At 50.7% G+C, this 20635-nt stretch overlaps 1 protein-coding gene across 3 annotated transcripts in view; it reads left to right on the forward strand.

The window, feature by feature from the left end:
- Positions 1-20635, forward strand: part of STK11 (serine/threonine kinase 11) — a 41064-nt gene that overhangs the window by 19375 nt on the left and 1054 nt on the right. For all 3 annotated transcript variants that reach the window (XM_061600735.1, XM_061600737.1, XM_061600736.1), the window contains exons 4-10: positions 944-1033; positions 1245-1377; positions 1540-1676; positions 2524-2651; positions 7792-7849; positions 8336-8538; positions 17368-17609. In XM_061600735.1, coding sequence (XP_061456719.1) covers positions 944-1033; positions 1245-1377; positions 1540-1676; positions 2524-2651; positions 7792-7849; positions 8336-8538; positions 17368-17582 — 964 coding nt within the window. In that variant the 3' untranslated portion in view covers positions 17583-17609. The remainder of the gene's footprint in view (positions 1-943; positions 1034-1244; positions 1378-1539; positions 1677-2523; positions 2652-7791; positions 7850-8335; positions 8539-17367; positions 17610-20635) is intronic.

The raw sequence follows: 20635 nt of genomic DNA on the forward strand, positions 1-20635 counted from the left end.
ATGTATGATCGGGGTGGGCATTTAGATCCCACTTTTTCCACAAGGATCTCAAGGTGGCATACACGATTCTCCTCCCTCTCCATTTTATCTTTACAACAACCCTGGGAGGTAGGTTAGGCCTAGAGACTGTGAGTAGACCAAGGTCACCCAGCAAGCTTCATGGCTGAATGGGGATTTGAACCCTGGTTTCCCAGGTCTTAGTCCAGCACTCTAACCACGACACCACGCTGGCTCTCACTTTAATGGAGATCCTGGGGATTGAATCCTTGTGAACTTTGATTTATTTTTATTTATTTATTATTATATATTACATTTATATCCTACCCTTCCTCCCAAAAGCAACCCAGGGTGGCGATATACATCTTTTAATTTTTTTTTTAAAAAAAAATATTTAAACAAAAAAAGAAAAGAAAAACATCTTAAAACTTTTTTTAAAAAATCTTAAAAACCATCTTTAAAACAGTTCCAACATGAATGCAGATTGGGATAAGGTCTCTACTTGAAAGGCTTGCTGAAGGTCTTCAGTAGGTGCTGAATAGCCCACAGAGACTGTGCCTGCCTAATATTTAAGGGGAGGAAATTCTGAGGGTAGGCACCACTACGCTAAAGGTCCACTTCCTATGTTGTGTGGAACTGACCTCCTGATAAGATGGTATCTGCAGAAGGCCCTCACCTGCAGAGCGCAGTGATCGACTACGTGTATAAGCTGTAAGATGATATTTCAGGCATCCTGGTCCCAATTTAGGATGGCACTATGGGTCCCTACTTTGCATGCCAGAGGCCTCCAGTTAAAAAGATCCCCTTCTCTGCCTGATACCCCGGATAGTTGCTGCCAGTCAGAGTAAGCAACTCTGGGCTAACGAGACAAATAGCCTGACCCGGTATTGGGCAGCTTCCTGTGTTGAACCCCCAGACCAGGCGCTTCCTTAACTCTTCGTCTCACGTATATGGTGATGGAGTACTGCGTGTGTGGCATGCAGGAGATGTTGGACAGTGTCCCCGACAAGAAGTTTCCCGTCTTTCAAGCGCACGGGTAAGCAAGCGAGGCAGGTGCCTTTCGGTCCTCGGTCAGAGGCTGTGTGGCCGTAGCTGGGGGAGCGCTGGTCCAGAAAGACTGCACCGCTGGTCACGGCCACCACATGTGATAGTATGTCCCAAGCATTTAGCACCCCCGGTCCTTTTTAATTCTGATATCTCTCTGTCTTCCCCCTGCCCTTCCCTTCCTGCCGCCTCCCCTCACACAGCTACTTTTGCCAGCTTATTGACGGCTTGGAATACCTGCACAGCCAAGGGATTGTCCACAAAGATATCAAGCCGGGAAACCTCCTACTAACGACCAATGGGACGCTAAAGATATCGGATCTGGGCGTGGCAGAGGTATGTTTTTAAGCCCCTTGTTGTGTTGTGTTTATTTTGTTTAGCTTCATGAGTATTTTTTGACTGTTGGGTAGGATGGACGCCTGGATTCCCTCTCTCCACCCACCGTTGCCATTGGCTCAGATGCATTGTGACTCCCTCTTTGTCCTCTCCCTGCTGCAGGCATTGCACCCGTTCGCTGAGGACGACATGTGCCGAACGAGTCAGGGATCGCCCGCCTTTCAGCCACCAGAAATCGCCAATGGCCTCGATACCTTCTCCGGCTTCAAAGTGGATATTTGGTCAGCAGGCGTCACGCTGTAAGCACAGAACAGGGACTTGGTGTTTTTAACACCGGTGGCGGAGACTTGTGGTGGCTTAAGGCAGCCTTGGGCAGGTGCCAAAGGCCTCCCTCTGTCCTGGGCAGCTCTTTAAATGAGCTCCGGGCAGCCCCCCTGTGTTTTATTTATATATTTATTTGATTTGATTTTATTATTTGATTTATATCCAGCCCTTCCTCCCAGCAGGACCCCAGGGCGGCAAATTCCTGACTACCCCAGGGTGTTAGAACAAGGGATGGCCACATGTTTCCAACCAAAAGTGGGGGGCCCACCTAACTCACCCTATATTCCCCTCCTCAAACCTCAGGATCCTCCCTGGAGGCCCTGCTCCGAGTATAATCACCAGGGACAGGGACTTTTTAGTAGTGGCAGCTCTTAGGGAGGCTAACCAGCGCCATGCTTGGATCTTTTCAGCACTAGGCAAAGGCCTCTTTGCTGACGCAGGGCTTTTAAATGCATCATGCAGTCTGGGCCTCTGGCGTTTTTAAATCTGTACATTCGACTTTGGGCATTTTTGCTGTTTGTACATGTTGAGTTTAAATTGGAGGTTTTTTTAAATCCTTATTCATTGTAAGCCCTCAGAGAACATTTATGTTATGGGCTGGCATACAGATACTTTTAGCAAATGAATAAATAAAACAGAGAGGAGGATGGGAAAGAAATGGAGGTGAGTGTCAGAGCAGGGAGAGCCCCGCTCCACCTCTTCTTTAGCCTTCACAAGCTGGTATGGAGAGGCCGTGAAGTGAGCAAGAGCAGGAAGCTTAACTGCGTCTCCGTAAATCCTCTTTTCAACACGATGCTCTTTTTCTCTCTCCCCCGTTTGCAGGTACAACATTACGACCGGCCTTTATCCCTTTGAGGGTGATAATATTTATAAGTTATTTGAAAACATTGGGAAAGGGGCATACACAATCCCTGAGGACTGCAGCGCTCCACTTTCAGATCTGCTTAGAGGTGAGTGACCGCCTGTCGCGAGTTTGCCCTGTAGGGAAAAAAAGCCTCTTCTTCACCCTCGCTCCCCGGCCCTCTACCGTGTAAAAAAAAAAAAAAAAGGATGGAGATGCATTCTTTTCTCTTAACATCAGAGAAATATTGGCAGAAGGGGTAGGTCCTCTGAAGGTTCACAAATAGTCGATGCTTTCAAATGTTCTCTGTCTGTAGCTCCCTCTCTGCAATTTAGCAAAGCCGGAAGGTAAAGCAAGTGTGGTTGTGTGTGTGCGATCCATGCAATCCGCCGGCGGGAGTGCTGCACAGTTTGCTTTGCAAGATCCTTTTTGAAGCCTCCCTCTCTTCCCCCTCACAGAGATCATCACAGCCCCCAGGGGTCGCGCAGCCCAGGCAAGGGGAAAGCAGGCCTTGACGCAACCGCCTGAGGTGCCTAGGCTACCTCTGTGCAACGTTGCCTCTTATGAATGTGGATGTGTTCCACTTCTGCGAAAGGGAAGGTCTTAGAAAGTGGCCTCGGAGCCTTGCGAGGGGAGGGTCTGCGTGTGTCTTCTCAGCACAAGGCACGGTTTCGAAGCTTGGATCCCCAGCGGGGCCTTACACAAGGCAAAGACGCAAGCCTGCGACAGGAGTCCCTTTGGAGGACGCAGCCCCTGTGTTCCCTTTTCTGATCGCTGCCCTGAATTTCTGTCACATGGAGCTGGGTTAGAAATGCTGAAATTGGCACTAAAACCCACCTGTTCTGCAGAGCTGTGTCCCAATAGCATTGCAGTGGATGACAGCGTTTGTGTGAGCGGGGAGGTGTTTTTCTTAATTAGTCTGCTCCTCAGTGCGGTGCGCTTCGCTTCAAAGCTTCCCATGAAATGAGAGCCTCATAGCCACCATGGAGGCCCTTCCAGGCTGGGAGTGTAGAGAGAGAAGAGGGGGCAACTACTGAATGAACGTTAAGTTCCACAGGAATGTTGGAAGATTCATGACAAACTATAGAAAGGACCTCATCGCACAGCAGATAGTTAAACAACGGCATTCGTTCCCACGAGGAGCAGGGATGGTCACCAACTTGGATGGCTTTAAAAATTAATGAGACAGATTCATGGAGGAGGTGGCGACTAGCCGTGACGGCTGCGTTCTCCCTCCACTGCATGCCACTGGTCTGACCCAGCAATCGGGCTCTTTGTGTATTCTAAAATTCAAGGGGGAGGATACTATCCTCAAATATCAGAAGGGCCGTTACCCAGCAGGCTTGCTCTCTCTTGCTGTAGAGGCAGGACTAGAGCCAGGATGTGGAAGTGGCGGGCCCAGATCGTGACTAAAGCCCTATAACGTTGCAAAGCTGCCTGACGGCAGAACAGGGTCCCTGAAGAGCTGGCGGGCTCTCTGTTTACTGGAGGCTGCTGGACAGCTGTCTGCCGAGGATGCTGTAAGTGGCAAGATTCCTGCGCTGAGCGGGGGTTGGACAAGGTGACCTCCCAAGGCCCCTTTTGTGGGACGGGGACAGGGGAGAGGAAGAAGGATAGAGGTAAAGCTTCTGGCAGAAGCAAAGGGGCTTCCAGGTCTCTCACAGACTTAATGAGTGCTAGAAACTTGGTGACCTCCAATCCCCCCCAAGAAAAAAAAGGTGAGAAAGTGGCTCAGTTTATTAAAAGGCACATGAGCAAGTGCACTCTTAAGCGCAGTCATTCCTACGCCTTGCTCAGGGAGATATGAACACATCTTGATTGGGGAGGAGGAGGACTGTGTAGGGAATTTAGGCATCCCAGAACCTCTTGTTACCAGGAGGGGACCGCCTGTCCTCCTGTTTCAGAAGGCTGCATTTCCTAAGTGGTCGCTGTAGGTGGCGCTGTATGTATGAGTTATTCGGCATTTCAGATACGAAAATTGGAGTGGCGTCCCCTCCTCACGTTTCAAACAAACCTTGCGAGGAGTTGGTTTCTTCCTGCTTCCCCCCCCCCCAAAAAAATCTTCCAATCGGAGCCATCTGTTGGGGCTATTTTGATTTTGCAATGGCTATACTTCTGGTATCTTTCAGAGGCTGTTACATAAGACAGGGCCTGCAACTGTTCTCTGAACAGCCGGTGCTGGTTCTTTCGCAGCAGACCTTGCTTTTATTTTTAGATTCCCAGCCCTCCTCATCTGAAGGACTTGGGGTGGGCAGCAGCAGTGCTGCAAAAAAAAAAAAATCAATACAGGTATGCACATCACCGCCACTTCCCTCTCCTCCTCCCCCCCAGTGCTCCAGATGCAATAAAGTACGTGCTAAAATAGATTTAAAAGAGTCCTGTAAACTGATCTGAGATTCTCCCTGCTCTCTCCGTTAAAAAAAAAAGAAAGCCAGCCCGGACAGGAATGCTTTTGCCCCCCGAGCGTTGAGTGAGTCTCCAGACCAAGCAAGTTCCTACTGTTTGGGGGCAAGGGGGTAGCCTGCAGCTTCAGGGCACTGAGTGGTGCTGACGCTTGCAAAGCTGCGACGGCAGGATTTCTCTGAAAGAGTGACTTCTGCCGCTGCTGCTGCTGCTGCTCCATTTCTAAACTGAGCGCTGTGAGAAATAGATTTTGCTTTTTACATTCCTAGCCAGTTGCAAAAGTTGCAGGCCAGCAAGCTCTTTCAAGCCTGCTTGGTGCAGCAGCGGGAAGGGGCCGTCGCTGCGCATCACGTTGCTTGCCGCCGTGGCTCCCTGCCAGCTTCTCTTTCCCACCTCCCAAGCACGGCCCTCAGTCCTGTCTGTTGCGGCCCTCCCTTGCTTGGCCCTAGGGCAGAGTGAGCAAGCTGCTGCCAGCCCTGAGAGCTTCTCTCTCTTTCTCTCTCTCCAAGCCCTCAGGCAGCTCAAACTTAAGTAATGCGCAAGGTGCGTCAAACTGGAAACCACGCAGGATCAAAAGCCCTTCTCCCCAGCCAAATAGGAGTGTGGGAAGCAACACAGGCAGGCCTTGGCAGTGCCTGGCCCCGTTGCTGCGCTTTAATCTGTTTCAATTTATTAGAAAACTTTCAGAGAGAGCTACAGTATGTGCATGTTTTAAAAACAATAAAGCAAAACCCCACGGCCTTCTAGAAAACGCCAGCTCCTTCTAAAAGGACCGCCCAGAGAGCTTCGGCTATGGGGCGGTATATAAATACAATAAATAAACAAATAGATAAATAAAAACTTTAAAGAGCCCAATTCCAGATTGCATTAGAGCAGGGAGAGCCAATGCAGTGCCTTCCAGGGCTGCAGATCCCGCCCTCCCTGACCATTGGCCATGTTGGCTGGGTTGATGAGAGTTGGAGTCCAGCAGCATCTGATGGGCAGTACGCTGGCTACCTCCAGAGAAGCCCTTCCTTGATGCAACAGACTCGGCAATGGTTCACTCGCCTTCCCCCACAGAGAAGTGAAATGTTCCCTCCGTCAGCTGTTCCATCAGACCGCAGGAAAGGAGAAAAGGGAAGCAGGGCCACTCCGTCAGCTCAACAGAGCTAGGAATGGAAGCAAGGCCGCTCCATCAGCTCAACAAAGGAGAGAAGGAAAGCAGGGCCACTCCGTCGGCTCAGCAGAGCAGAGAATGGAAGCAGGGCTGCCCATCAGCTCAACAGAGGAGAGAGGGGAAGCAGGGCCACTCCACTGGCTCAGCAGTAGAGAGAAGGGAAGCAGGGCCACTCTGTCGGCTCAGCAGAGCAGAGAATGGAAGCAGGGCTGCCCATCAGCTCAACAGAGGAGAGAGGGGAAGCAGGGCCGCTCCGCTGGCTCAGCAGTGGAGAGAAGGGAAGCAGGGCCATTCCATCGGCTCAACGGAGCAGAGAATGGAAGCAGGGCTGGCCATCAGCTCAATAGAGGAGAGAGGGGAAGCAGGGCCACTCCACTGGCTCAGCAGTGGAGAGAAAGGAAGCAGGGCCGCTCCGTCAGCTCAACAAAGGAGAGAAGGAAAGCAGGGCCACTCCGTCGGCTCAGCAGAGCAGAGAGGGGAAGCAGGGCTGCTCCACTGGCTCAGCAGTGGAGAGAAGGGAAGCAGGGCTGTTCTGTCGGTCCAGCAAAGGAGAAGAAGGCAGCAGGGCCACTCCATTTTGGCTGCTTCTCCTGCTTGAACTGTTTTCATTCCAGCTGGCCGTTCTAAGAACTTGTAAGCTTAAGAACTAGTTCTTCAGTTTCCTTTTTCCCCTCTCCCTCCCAAGTCCTCTTTTCTTTTCCATCGTGCCTCTTTGATCGAAAGCCAGCGCGCACAGGCTGTCTTTATTGCTGAACTTAGCAAACTGCTCCAGGAGCCTTTTTTCCCCTTCTTCTTCTTCTGATGAAGAGTGGTCATTAAAAAAAAAAAATCCTCTTTTAAATAAATAATAAATGAGGGCCCTTTTTTGGGAAGATCTTCCTGCCAGCGTGTAAGCAAGGGGGAGGCTGGATTTCCCGTCAGACAGCTCAGAAAGAACATCCATGTGGTTTTTGTGGGAAGATGCTCTTAGAGGAGTCGGGATGTTTTTGGCGCGCACAATCCTTGGCTTGCAAAAGCTTCTGAGGCGAGAGCCATACATCTGAGTGAGATTGCGTTCAGAGGCAGCGTTGGGGGTGCTGACTGCCCTTCCTTGCCCCTCCCCTGCCTGCTCCCCCTTTACTGCGTTGGCCGCATTGCCTTCACCCCCTCTGTGCCGTAATTCCGTGTCAAGAGAACTTGAAAGCATCAGAGAAGCCTTCCCCAACCTGCTGCACCATTCTGGTGGTTTTGGACTGCGACTCCCATCAGCCCTGGCACCATATGGCCATGGGGGGGGGCAATGGGCGTTGTAGTCCAACACCAGCTGGAGGGCGCCATGTCATCGTGGCCGAAGGCTGTTCTAGTCCACAGCATTGACCATGGCCCTCTTTACTAGGAGAAGGCTAGCACGTTTTAAATCCATCACACACGGGGACATTTTAGGCCAAGGGGAGCGGCTTTTTCCAGAGCCCCCATTGGGATGTGCTTTGGGTTGGTGTCGTAGAACTGGGGCCAGTGGTTTGTGAGTTTTAAACCACACCGGCTGTAGAGCTGAACTGCCTCCCTACTCTCTCTTTCTGAATGTGGTAACTTCACAAGAGGGATTGTCATGAGGTTGGGGAGTGGGGGGCTCTGTACCCCTGCCTAGAATTCAACCCTTAGCTTACATGGCTCTCTCTCTTCCCTCCCCCCCCCTTCTCATTCTTTGCAGGAATGCTCGAATATGAACCAGCCAAGAGATTTTCAATACAGCAGATAAGACATCACAAGTGAGTGCTTGGGTATCTCTTCTCCCCCCCCCCCTTCCGTATGATGATGATGATGTATTGGGGTTTGTACGTATTGTTGTTATTTATTTATATCCCCCCCTTCCCCCTGAAGGAGCCCTGGGCAGCAAACACGTTAACCAGACGATTTAACAACAACAACAGCAGCAGCAGCATTCTAAAAAATTTTTAAAAAACATTCTGAAAACAGTTATTGTTGAAACATTTCAAAAACAAACACACAGTTGCAGATAAAAAGTGTTTTTACCGCTTTGTTTGCCGCCCTGGGCTCCTACTGGGAGGAAGGGTGGGACACAAATTAAATAATAAATAAATAAAATAAATAAAATAAATAAAAACATTCCAGAAACAGCTTCAGATAAACGTGTGGGTATTAAGCACTTCTTTGCCCTCTTTTTGCGGTCCTCCCCCCCATTTCTAAGAATGAAAGGAAGGTATCCACCCTCTCTCTCTCTGCTTCCCAAAAAGCTGGTTTCGGAAAAAGCACACTCAGTCTGAGCCTCTGGTCCCCATCCCGCCCAGCCCGGAGACCAAGGACCGGTGGCGAAGCATGACGGTGGTGCCTTACTTGGAGGACCTTCACGGCTACGAGGAAGAGGAGGAAGACGAGGACTTGAAAGATGACTGTTTGGAGGACGAGATCATCTACACTCAGGACTTCACGGTACCAGGTAAGGGAGCTGTGCGGAGGCCAAAGGGAACTCACGGGAGCAGAACCATCTTGGCGGCCTAGCCGGTTTGCAGCTTCCAGCGAGGAGGGGATGGTGCACCTGCGAGGAGATAAGGATGAGCCTGGTTTGTGCCTAGTCATGTTGTTGGCATGTGCAGCCGGTATTGTACAGATAGCGCCAAAGTGGGAAGCCTCCTTCCTGCAGATGTGCAAGGGAAAAAAGTTGTGCGTTCAGTTTATGTCCCCGAAAATTGGCTGGAAAGGGCAGCTTGCACCTCCAAAGGCTGCCGTAATGATGGGGTTGGTGGGGCCAGCTGTGCCGGTCAGGTGTTCTTGCACATTTTATTTACTGTTACACTTGTATCCCGCCTTCCCTCCAAGGAGCTCAAGGTGGCATACAAACATGGTTCTCCCTTTCCCTATTTTATCCTCACAGCAACCCTGTGAGGTAGGTTAGCCTGAAAGAGACAGTGACTGGCCCACAAGGTCACCCAACAAGCTGCATGGACAGGAGGGGATTTGAACCCTGGTCTATCCCAGGTCCCCAGTCTGGCACTCTAACCACTACACCATCACTGGCCTCTCACATGCAAGAGACTCATTTAAAGGGGTTCTGAGTTCACACCCACACGTGCGCCAGGCGCCACCACCAATACAGCTCTGCTCCCATTACCAACTGCCTGCACTCGGACGGCAGGGAAAAGGCACCCAGAGGCAGTCTCCCCACTTCACCTTCCCCAAAACCGACAGAACTGGAGCTTTTGCAAACTCAAGCCAGCTGCTCTCTTCTCCAGAAATAGAAAAGCAACCGTGGCTGCCGAAATGCTTTTTAAAATATTGACAGGGCCAAGCAGTTAGATGGAGTCCTTTCTTACTTCTGTTCTGCAGAGATCACCAAGACAGTGGAGCTGGAGTTGGGGGCAGGGTTGGGGGGGGCGCAAAGTGCAAGCCTAAACTGATTTGTTTCGAAGATAGCTGAGCCAGTACCCCTCTCCCCACAAATCCTGTAGCCTGACACCCCCCCCAAAAGGCACGTGATGGGATCCCACATCTAACACGAATATGATCCTGCTCGGTTTTCCCCCGTCTCTCTGGGGTTAAATGTATTCTGTGTTTCCCTGTTCCAATCCCTGAAGGGCCATCGCCCCCGAGAGAGGGCAAACCCTTGTTATCTGCTGCTGCCACAGGGCACAGGGTTAAATCTAGTGGGCTGAATTTCCCAGGAGGGTAGATCATGATTGAACATGAGGGGTGGCGGGGGGTGGCTGTCTCTTGCTGGAGGTCTTCAGGCAGAACTGGCTGGGCAGCCACCTGTTAGCTGTGGATTGCCTGCCTTGAGCAAGGGGTTGGACTGGATGACCTCCTAGTACACCCTTTCCAACTCTGTGGTTCTTTGTTTCTTTCCCCTGATGGTTCTCCCAAGCGTCTTCCTCTTTCCCCTCCCCTCAGATTATATTTAAGATCAGCTTTTAAAATAGCTGTGTGTTCACAGCGGGCTGAGCATCTGTCACGCTAAATTCAGGAGAGGTGTGGTTCTCCCCTTTAGCTTATTTTTTCTGTCCTATTGAGCATTCCTCTTCTTCCTTCTGCCCCAGTTGCTCACAGTGGCCAAGCAAAGGGCACTGGGGGGGGGGGTCAGAGAAGAGAATGAATGTGCGTGCATGCGTGCACCTGTGAGGTTGGGGGGTGGTTTTAACCCTGTAAAGACAGACTAGCCAGTGGCTTACAGGGTTGGCCGTCAGCCTCATGTACTTTTCAGGAGCAAGAGGAAAGAATGCAAAGGGCAGAGCCAGGCTTTGGCATTGTTGCTGTCCCCTCTCTGCAAAAGCAGTCCATGATGCGCTCGCTCGCTCTTGAACGATGTCTTAGTGCTAGGAGGAGGGAGGGAGGGAGAGAGAGAGAGAGAGTGAGTTTTCAGGGAGCCTCTCCCAGTCATGTCCGTACTGCCTGGGGGCTGATGGGAGCTGGGAGTCCAAACCAACTGGTGGGCGTCAGGTTGGGGTAGTCTTGTTTGTAAGGTTATGCTGCACTAATCCTTGCCTGTGTGTTCTATGCTTAAGAAAAGCGAAATTGCAGCCAGCCCATCGAAATCTCAAAAAAGTTCAGTTGGGCAGGCTTGTACATTCCTCCCCCCTGCCCTCCGCATTTTTTATTTTCTTTTGCCATTTTCAGTCCATTTTTAAAAAACAACGTAACTCATCAGGTTATTCCAAGCCACCATTTCCTTTTTTATGTTTTTGCTCTTCCGTGTAACGCTGTCCTTGCTCATCGCAGAGAGGGCTAGAGAACTACTCAGGTCACAGAGCCCTGCGCTCGCCCACTCAAACTGTAACCAGCCATCTGGCGGCTGAGATTTCAGATGGCATAACCCACATACTTTGCACCCATAAGGACTAGGAACTTGCTCATGAAAACCGTGCTTTTTCAGAGATTCTTCTGCTTAGTACCATGTTCTGTGCGTTCCCGTGGAATTGCAGCTCCCATTTAGTCCCGCGTGGGGTTTATATGCCATCTACCGATTGCACTGTATATTTGACTTCGGCCCTTCTGCATTTGTGTTTTTCCTGGTTTATCCCGCCTTGCAAATCCCCGGGATGTTTCCGCCTGCCTTGTTTCTCCTCCTCCATCCCACCTCGCCCTAACAAACTCCCCCGTTGCGTTTCCTCAGGTGAAAGCGAGGCAGGGCTTAGCGAAGAGGAGAGCGCAGATCAGGAAGGGTTGCTTGCGTACCTCTTTCAGGAAGGAGACGCGACCACCAGCGCCGAGGAAAGATGGAAGCTTAGCTTAGATGGCAAGAGAGCGCAGGAGAAAGCAGAAGAAGAGTTGGCCGCTTGTTTCTCTACCAGCTAGAACAGTTATGGCCTTGGACGGTTGGTGTGTGTGGGTGTGTGGGTGGTTGGCCAGGCAGGGGAGTCGAACCACCCTTGTGCCCTCCTCGTTCCAACAAAATGCCTGCTCTGTTCCATAAGACCTTTGAAAACAGACGGGTTGTTTCCTCTCCCCACACACACACACACACACAAAGCCCGACTACAGACTGGGGCCACCCCGTTGATGGTTCCTTGTGACGAGCTTGGCTGCTCTGCTCTGTCACCCTCCCTGAAGGTAGGTGTGGGGTTTTTTTGGGGGGGGGGGTAATGTATTGCTGGTAGCAATCCTGGGTGCCCGGCACTTTGAATGCTCTAGTTCTGTGTCACGGCTGCTGGTCATCCATCTGGCTGATCCTGGGTCCGGCTTCCCACTTGTCCCCTCCAGGCCCAACTGCTCCTGTGACTTTCAGAGAGCCCTTTCTGGATGTTTCGGACTACAAGTCCCACCAGCCCCAGCCAGCCCACCCCAGGTTGGGAAAGGGCTCTCTTTGGGGCCCTAGACCAGGGCCGTTTGCGCGTTCAGCACTTGCCTGTACGTCTCTCGTGCCCGCTGGGTGGAACGCGGGTGCGGCAGATCGTCTCCACAGCACCAATCGCTGCCATTATCTGCTGTGTGTGCAAACAGCCGCAGTTGCGGGGAGGCGGTGGGGAGGGCCTTTTGAGAGCTGTCAGTCAGTGGGCTTGATGTGCAATTAGGGAAGGTGGTTGATAGTCGTCTTGTCGATTTAGTGCCTCTTCTGCCATCTCTCCTGGGTAACGCAGGCTCTTAAAAAGTTCCACAGCCCACCCACCCACCCACCCAAAAGCACGTGCATCCTTGTATTCAGATTTATTGTTGCGTTTAGAGGTTTTGAGTAAAGCTGTTTTTGCAACCTTTTTGTGACCTAGTAAGCTAAGCTTTGATTTGAATAGCAAAATAAAATCTTTGTTGGTTTTTATTCTCCTCTTCTTTTAAAAAAAGCTGGCTCTCATTTTAGAGGCTTCGCAATTCAGCGGAGAGTAGACCAGGTATCTGTCAAAGGAGGTCCCAGAGAGACAGCAAAGCTGTGGATTATTTTATATTAGCTGATAATGGCTCACCCCCATTCCTGAAAGCGTGCATCAGGTAACAAAGACCCCGTTTGTTAAAAGTCCAGCTGAGAAATGGCTAGAAAATAATCTCAAGTCCCCAAACATTTTCTGGTCCACCTAAAAGAATCTTTAAAAAGAATCTTTAGCAGGTGTGGTCTGGGGTAGGAGGGAAGCCTCTGCCTGTGGAGAGCAGCTGCCAATCACGTTCTTCCATCTAGTGATTTCAGGAACAGTCTCCTTCAGACATCCAACGCCTGGGTAAACACGGATGTTTTCAGATTCTTCCTAAAAGTCTATGATGATGGAGACAGACACACCTCACTGGACAGGGCATTCCACAAACAGGAAGCCACCACTGACAAGGTCCTCACAACAACCCTGTGAGGTAGGGTAGGCTAACCTGTGGGGTTTTTTGAGTCTCAAGATAGAACTGTGACACTTTACACAGGATATGTCCCCTACTCATCAAGTGTGCTGTAGTGCTTAAGAGTGTCTGACTTGGGCCCTGGGAGACCAGGGTTCAGATCCTCCCACTCAGACACAGAGCTCGCTCACTGCGTGAGCTGGGGCCAGTCACTCTCTCTCTTGGTCTAACCTACCTCACAGGATTGTTGTGAGGATAAAATGGGAAGGAGCAGAACCGTATAAGCCACCTTCATTTCTTTGGAAATAAGGTGGGGGGTATCAATTTTTTTTAAAACAAATCGACGAGGTCAGCCTGCAGGTTTGGGAGCCCAGGGTTAACGGACAGCCAAATGTGGGCACATTTTGGTAGCGGCAGCAGTAGTGACATCATTCATAATATCCATTTTGAGCGTTGGCAAAGAAGGATTGTCGTGCATGCTAGGTGTTTTGCAAGCATGCAAGTGGAAACTGCTTTCAAATTACAGAGGACCCTGGGTTCTCTTTCCGGTGGGGGAGCCATGCTTGCTGGATGCTGAACTAGATGGGGCCCCTTAGGCCTGTTCCAGCAGGGCTGCGTTTATGTTCTGTTAGTTCAGCAACATCTGGAGGGCCAAAGGTTCCCCACAGCTATGCTAGACCCCTATAGCTACTTATCTTAGAAGTCTGCAGCGTTTGCCTACAATACCAGAGAATTGGGAAGTGGAATTTGTGGATTTCAGGAAGGACCCACCAACAACCACCCTTCTCTCTCCCCACCACCCCCAGCAGTTCAAGCTACTGCTCGAAATCTACATCAGGAGCCCAGTTCTGTACCAGGACAAACTTCCACATGGCTTGCATAATTGGGCGGCTAGCTACATGGAAAACTCTGTCCCCTGGCCTTGGGACGCTCTGTTCACTTCCTGAAATCCCCCCTTCCCCCAGGTGCTTAAGTTCCTCCATGGTCATGAGATCTAGGAATTTGGGGGCATCTGGGTTTGTTTTGAGCGCGTGCTGCAGGTCTTGAGTTGGCAAATCCGCTGCAATGGTGGATTCAGAATGTACCGCCACCCTGGCCTGTGGGGTACCCTTGGTGAAAGGGGAGAGACTATGTCTGAGGGCAATGGAGTTCCCTTTCATCACAGGCAGCTCTAAAGGGACTTTGGGATTCTGTGTTAAAGATGGTCTTCTCTTCCTTCACCCCCCCACCCTCAAATATATCTTTTTTCTTGATGAATTCTCCTGCAGTGTTTGGGAACACCAGGCTGCCGCAGGCAGGGGTGGCGGTGGCAGAGAGAACGAGTGAGTCACTTTGCGGGGGTGGACACTGGCTTATGGGAGGGGAGAGGGAGGGAAACTCATTAAGGCTCCCATTGATCAGAGGAAGAAGGAACTTGAGGAGTTGCTTGCTTTGTGTTTTTCTCTTTCCCTTCCCTCTGAAACAGTTACTTAAAAATTGATGTTGCTTGGCTGAAAGTTTAAAAAAAAAAAACTGCCCGCAAAAACACCATCACCACTCTGCTTTCTTTGTCCGTGGGCATTAAAGGCCTTGCTGAAAACAGAGGTTGGAAGGAACAGATCATTTCACCACTCTCTTTCTCTATTTTTTTTTAAAAAAAAACCTGCAGGAGTTAAAACCGGCAAGCGTCTAGGTGCACAAGCTTACAGTTTCACGGTCAGGCCTCCCCCTTATAAATGCACGCATGTGCGGACACACAGACAGATTGATAAAGCAAAACTGGGGAGGTGATGCGTTTCAGCTTTTCAGCAGCGAGAGGAAAACTTTGGCCAGACAAGATGCAGCAAGATCCCAAAAATACGTTGTTAAAAAATTTTGGGGGGGTGTAATCAGTGTGGTCTTAATGGTGTGGTATTTTTTTGTTTTCAAATTCACATACTGCCCCAATGCCCTAATTATTTATTACATTCTTCGACCACTTTTCCTCCAAGGAGCTCAGGATAGCATACAAGGTTCTCCTTCGGGCACTGTTTTATCTTCTCAGCAACCCTGCAAGGTTGGATGGAAGGAGTGATTGGACCAAGATCACCCAGTGACCTCTGTAGCTCAACTGGGATTTGATCCTGGGCCCTTCTGCTCTGAGTCCACAATACCAGATTATGGCTTTGTTGGTTCTTGAAGTCTCTCCTCTCAGGTCTTTGTTTCTGGTCCCCTGATCACCCTCATTGCCCTCCTCGACTCTGACTGCATCCTTCTCAAAAGTGCGCTGTCTACAGAATGACATATAAAAACCAGAGTCCCTCGTAGAAATCCAAGTTAGGGCTTCCCCCTCCCAAAGAATCCTGGGAACTGTTTTTGGTTTGTTTTAAAAGGAAATAAAACTACATACATTTGTTAAAGTGAAGAAAATAACTTTTATGGCTGCTTATTCTCCTAATATTTCTGATTCCACAACGTAAGAAAGACTGACCAATTCTCCATACGTTTACCTGTTTGAACATTTTGTTCCTCTTAACGGTGTTCCATATTCTGTTAAACCAATCTAGTATCACCGGCAGATTTGGGTGTTTCCAATCTTTAGCCATTTCAGTTTTTGCTGCTATTAAAGAGAGTCACAACCACAGAGCTGCAGTGCCCAGCATTCCCTGGGAAAGAGCGATTGACGATTCAACCCCTTTGCGAATTGTAGCTCTGGGCAGGGAATAGGGGCCCCCCTAACAACTCTCAGCACCCTGAACAAACTACAATTCCCAGGATTCTCTGGGGGAAGCCATGGCTGTTTAAAATGGTACAATACTGCTTTTAAAGGTATAGTGCTGATGAGCACGCAAAAGGAAGGACTCCTTCACACAGTGCATAGTTAAACGATGGGATTCGCTCCCACATGAGGCTGTGATGGCCGCCATCTTGGATGCCTTTAAAAGGTTAGACAGATTCATGGAGGAAAAGGCTATCAGAGGCAGTATGCTTCTGAATACTGCAGGAGCGGAGAGTTGCTCTCGCGCTCCGGTCCTGCTTGCGGGCTTCGCAGAAGAGGCATCTGGTTGGCCACTGTGAGAACTGGACGCTGGCCTAGATGGGCCCCCTTTGGCCTGGTCTGGCAGGGCTCTTCTGAGCCGTGACAGCTGAGAATGGAACCTCCACACCCAGGGGCAGTCTATCTCTGAATCCCAGTTGCTGGGAATCACAAGAGGGGAGAGTTGCTGTTGCGCTCAAGGCCTGCTTCAGGGCTTCTTCCCATTGGGGCATCTGGTTGGCCGCTGTGAGAACGGGAGGCTGGACTTAGATGGCCCACTGCCCTGATCCAGCAGGCTGTTCTTACATTCACCCTTTGAAATTCTTAACGCATGCCACTGCTGTCATCCGTGTGTTAAAGCTCTGTTGTGGTGATGGATTTGGGGCAGGGCGGGAGCTACCCAGGCAGGAAGAGGCAGCATCCTGCAAGACCGTTTTCTGTCATGCTCAAGTGTTTTTGTTGTTACGGATTTCATCTCAGGCCTCCCTCCCCCCCCCCCCGTGGCACCCTTTACAGGTGGTTGTGACGGTGGCCGTGAGCTGGGAATTGCCGTGACGTTTGGGCTCTTTGTGCGTGAAGCGCAGGGGGTGGGAGCCGCGTGCGTCCTTTGGCAAAATTGGACATCATCTCCTCGCGCCCCCTTCCTTTTTAAGCTGCTGGCTCTGAGTCACCCGACTTGAAAAGACATGGCTTGTCCTGTTTGCTTCTCTGCGTGAAAATTGCCTTGGCAGAATCTGCTCGGAGGCAGGTGGAGGTGCGGGGGAACCAGACGTGAGCCGGATCGGAGGGGGCATTGTCTCCCAAACACGATTCTGCACATATTTATTCTCCGTGCGTCTCCCTTGCCCCTTCTCCAGCTGCTGAGCTAAGCAGTTGTTGTTCAGCCTCTAAGGAATCCTTGCTCGTTTTGAAAATAATCACGATGACGATAAAATCCTTGGCCTCTCAGATAAAGGCGACCCTCCTTTTTTTTAAGACCTGGAACAATGAGCCTTTTTTCACTTTGTGTGGTGTTGGGGGCAGCAATTATTTCTGGGTGGGGGGAAGGCGAGTGAAAAGTTAGGGTGCCTCTCATGGAAGGGAGGAAAGCAGAGAGGACGAGCAGGCAGCCTTTTGACAAGGGTGGGAGACAGTCTCCAAATGGTACCACTTCCCACAAGAGGTTGCGATGGCCCCTGCCGTTAAAAGAGGGTTAGTAACAATTCTTGGGGGATAAGGTTATCAAGGGCCGCTAGCCACCACGGCCATATTCTCCCTCTGCTATCAAAGGCAGCATTCCTCTGAATGCATTACTGGGAATCACAAGGGAGCTCAGGTCCTGCTTGTGGGCTTCACACCGGAGCGTCCGGCTGGCTGCTGTGACTACAGGATGCCGGGCTGGGTGGGTCTCCTTTGGGTCCGATGCAGCAGCCAGGCTCTTCTGATGTAGCCAGTAGTGCAGCGAAACACCCCTTTGCACATGCTCCATGGCACGGGCCTTTTCTGTACCTGTTTTTTTTTTGTGCGTGTGTGTGTGTGTTTACCTTCCAGGGCAGGTGCTTGATGAGGAAGCCAGGCAGAACGGGAAGAGTCGCAGCAGCCGGGGGCTGCCCAAGCCGGTCTGCATGAATGGGACTGAGCCGGTGCAGCTTGCTGGCAAGTCGAAAGGCGAGCGGCGGGCAAGCGCGTCGTCGAACCCCTCCCGCAAGGCCGTCTCCTCCACCAGTAGCAAGATCCGAAAGCTCTCCACCTGCAAACAACAGTGACGACCTGGGCCGGAGCGTCCACCGCAGGTGTGTGTCCCCTTCTGCGCCTGTGGCACGTGGCCCCAGAAGGGCATGTGGCCCTTTGGGTTGGATATTCGTGCTCACACAACTCCTCTGTTGCAACATCTGCATTGGTTGCCGATCTGCTTCCGGACTCAATTCAAGGTGCTGATGTTGACATTTAAAGCCCTTTACGGCTTGGGCCCTGTCTATCTATCCGACCGGCTGTCTTTTTATAACCCTCCCCGTTTTCTTAGGTCCTCCAATAACTCCCTCCTTAAGATACCCTCTTCCACCCAAGTTCATCTGGTAGGAACCAGAGACAGGGCGTTCTCAGTTATCGCCCCGAGACTCTGGAACTCCCTGCCTATAGAGGCACGGTTAACCTCCTCACTCCCTGCATTTCGTCGCCAGGTTAAAACATATCTTTTTCGTCTTGCTTTTAACCCGGATTAAGGATTAGGAAATCTTTTACCTATGAGATGATTAGGATCATTTTATTGAATAGGGCTTATTATCTAACGTTTTAAATGGGTATTCTTAGCTGCTACTGTTGTTTTTACATTGTATTTTTTATCACGGAATTGTTCGCCGCTCTGAGCTTCTTCGAAGATAGAGCGGCATAGAAATGTTTTAAATAAATAAAGGTTCCCCCGCCCTCCCACTCACTGCACTGCCTTCTCATGCTGCGCAAAGGAGGACTCCCTTTTTGTCTTGTGGCAAATTGAGGGCAGGTAAAGGGATGCCCCTTCGCGCAGCGTGCAATTAATGGAAGGGACTCGCTGCCACAAGATGATGGCGCCTTGCGCTCGCGCTCTCCTGGCCTTCGTAAAAGCTTGAATGTCCCTGCAGGGAGGGGACTTCCGTCGGGATTCCTCTTTTAGTAATAAAATTGTTGTGCAGATTTGTTTTTTTAAAAAAAGGATGGCTGTAAAACTCCAAGGCAATTTTTGGAAGCGGATGGATGAGTCTTGGCTGCGGGGGCAGGCATCTGAACTTAGTTTGCATCCTTACTCTTTTTATTGGGGGAGGGGGGCGGCATAGCAGATTATGCAGCCACTGTGATTTGGGCAGGGTGGGGGGTGGGGCACTTGTGACCATGATCATAAATGCTCTGTGTGTGTGTCTGAAGTGTGCCTCAACTGGCTGATGTATGGGTTGTGTTTTTTTCCCTTTTCCCTCTCTCCCCCCCAGCTCCGTTTTCCAACTCTGCTGTTCCAAAACTACTACTCCTCTTTGCTTCTTTCGCTCTTCTCTCCTCTCCTGCTTTTGCATAGCAATCCTCAGCTATCCTGATTTGTAAGCTCACCCTGGAAAAAAAATTATTCCTCTCCTCCTGTGAGCTTCCCACTCCATCTTTGCCTAGTCTCTGGCCTCATCGCACTAGCGCACTTAAGCAGAGGCACAATCTTCTCTCTCTCTCTCTCTCCCCCTGCCACACCCAGGCCCAGCTTTTATCTGCGTGGCTTGCAGCCACATTTTTCTCTTGACATCCATCTTTCCTCCGTCTCCTTCCCCCTCGCTCCCAAGTAAGATCTAATGTGTCTCTTGCATGGGATTTAATCCAGCACTGGGGGAGCGGGAGCGGGACCCCCCCACCCCACTTTCCAAGAGTCGAGGGGGTTGTTTCATGTAGACCAGGTGTGGACAAGCTCAGGTTCCTCCAAGCCTCTCTGTCTTGCCCTCGGGATTCTTCCCCAAGGCCACGTCCCTCCCTGGCACTCCCGCGCACCCTCCTCGAGTGCTTTTGCCTTGCTGGATTGTGTCCTTGAATAGCAATCATTCCCCTTGGGAATTGAGAGAGGGTTTAGCTCAGTGGTGGTGGGCTGTTTTGCATGCAGAAAGTCCCAGGTTCGATCCCTAGCAGGTTGGTTGATATTGATTGATTGGATTCCTGCATTGAGCAATGGGTTGGACTTGATGGCCTTATAGGCCCCTTCCAACTCTACTATTCTATGATTCTATGGCTGAACTTGAATCCCACCCTTCCTCCGGACGGAGCGCAGGGCGGCAATCCTAAACAAAACAATTTAACATGAAAAAGAAAAACCTGCTAAAACCAGCTTTTAAAAAGTTCCAAAACACAATTGCAACTAAAAACATTCTTAAGCACAGTGAAGAATATTGTCAAGCACAGTGAAGAATATCCTAAAGGAGTTAAGAGTATTCTCAAACACTGCTTGGAAACATTCTTTCATCGGTCCCCCTTCAGCCACCAAGATTCCCGGGCAAGCAGGAATGTTTTCAAATCCCCCCTGAAAGTGTAATAGCAACGGAGACAGGCATCCTTCCCCCTGCCTGCAACTTCGGAGAGCCCCTGCCGGTCAGTGTTGACAGTGCTGAGCTAGGCAGACCAGTGATCTGACTTGGCAAAAGGAATTTGTGAGAAATTCCTCTTCCTTCCCTGGATGGAAGCGCAGGGCCTGTAGGTGCGAAGAAACCTCTTGGGGGAGAAGCAGTGGCTCTCTGGGGTTTCAGCCAAGACATTCTCAGCCCTCCCTAGAGATGCCGCGGGTGGAGTCTCCCCACTTCTTCCTCGCAACAACCTTGCGAGATAGATTTCAGCGAAGAGGAAGGTGGCTGGGCCCAGTCCACCCAGTGAGGTTCATAAAGGAGCCAGGGTGCGAACTAGGGTCACTGTGGAGTCCAGGAGTGGGGAACTGTTTCCAGACAGAGGGCCGCTTTCCCTGCTGGGCCAAACCTTCTGAGGGCCGTATGCCAGTGGGGGGTGGAGCCAGAGGGAAAAGTGGGCAGGGCAATGGATGCAAATGCTCCTTGGTATAGTAGGGTAGTTTACACACACACACACACACAATCTTCTATCCAGGCAAGCACAATCAGTTCAAGGGCAGGTTCCAAAAAACAGTCAAGGAAGGTGCGTACTGGGGCCACTGAAGGAGAGTTCCGAGGGCCAGATAAGAGAGGCATGGAGGGCCGCGTCGGGGTTGCCCACCCTTTGCTCTGCATCCCATTGGCTCTTAGATAGTCGGGGTTTTTAAAAGGGCTGCCTGTCCCGAGTTGGATTTCTGCTGTGATTTTCTGACTGCAGGCTC

This window comes from Rhineura floridana, chromosome 18, assembly GCF_030035675.1.
Source record: "Rhineura floridana isolate rRhiFlo1 chromosome 18, rRhiFlo1.hap2, whole genome shotgun sequence".
NCBI classification, from domain to species: Eukaryota; Metazoa; Chordata; class Lepidosauria; order Squamata; family Rhineuridae; genus Rhineura; species Rhineura floridana.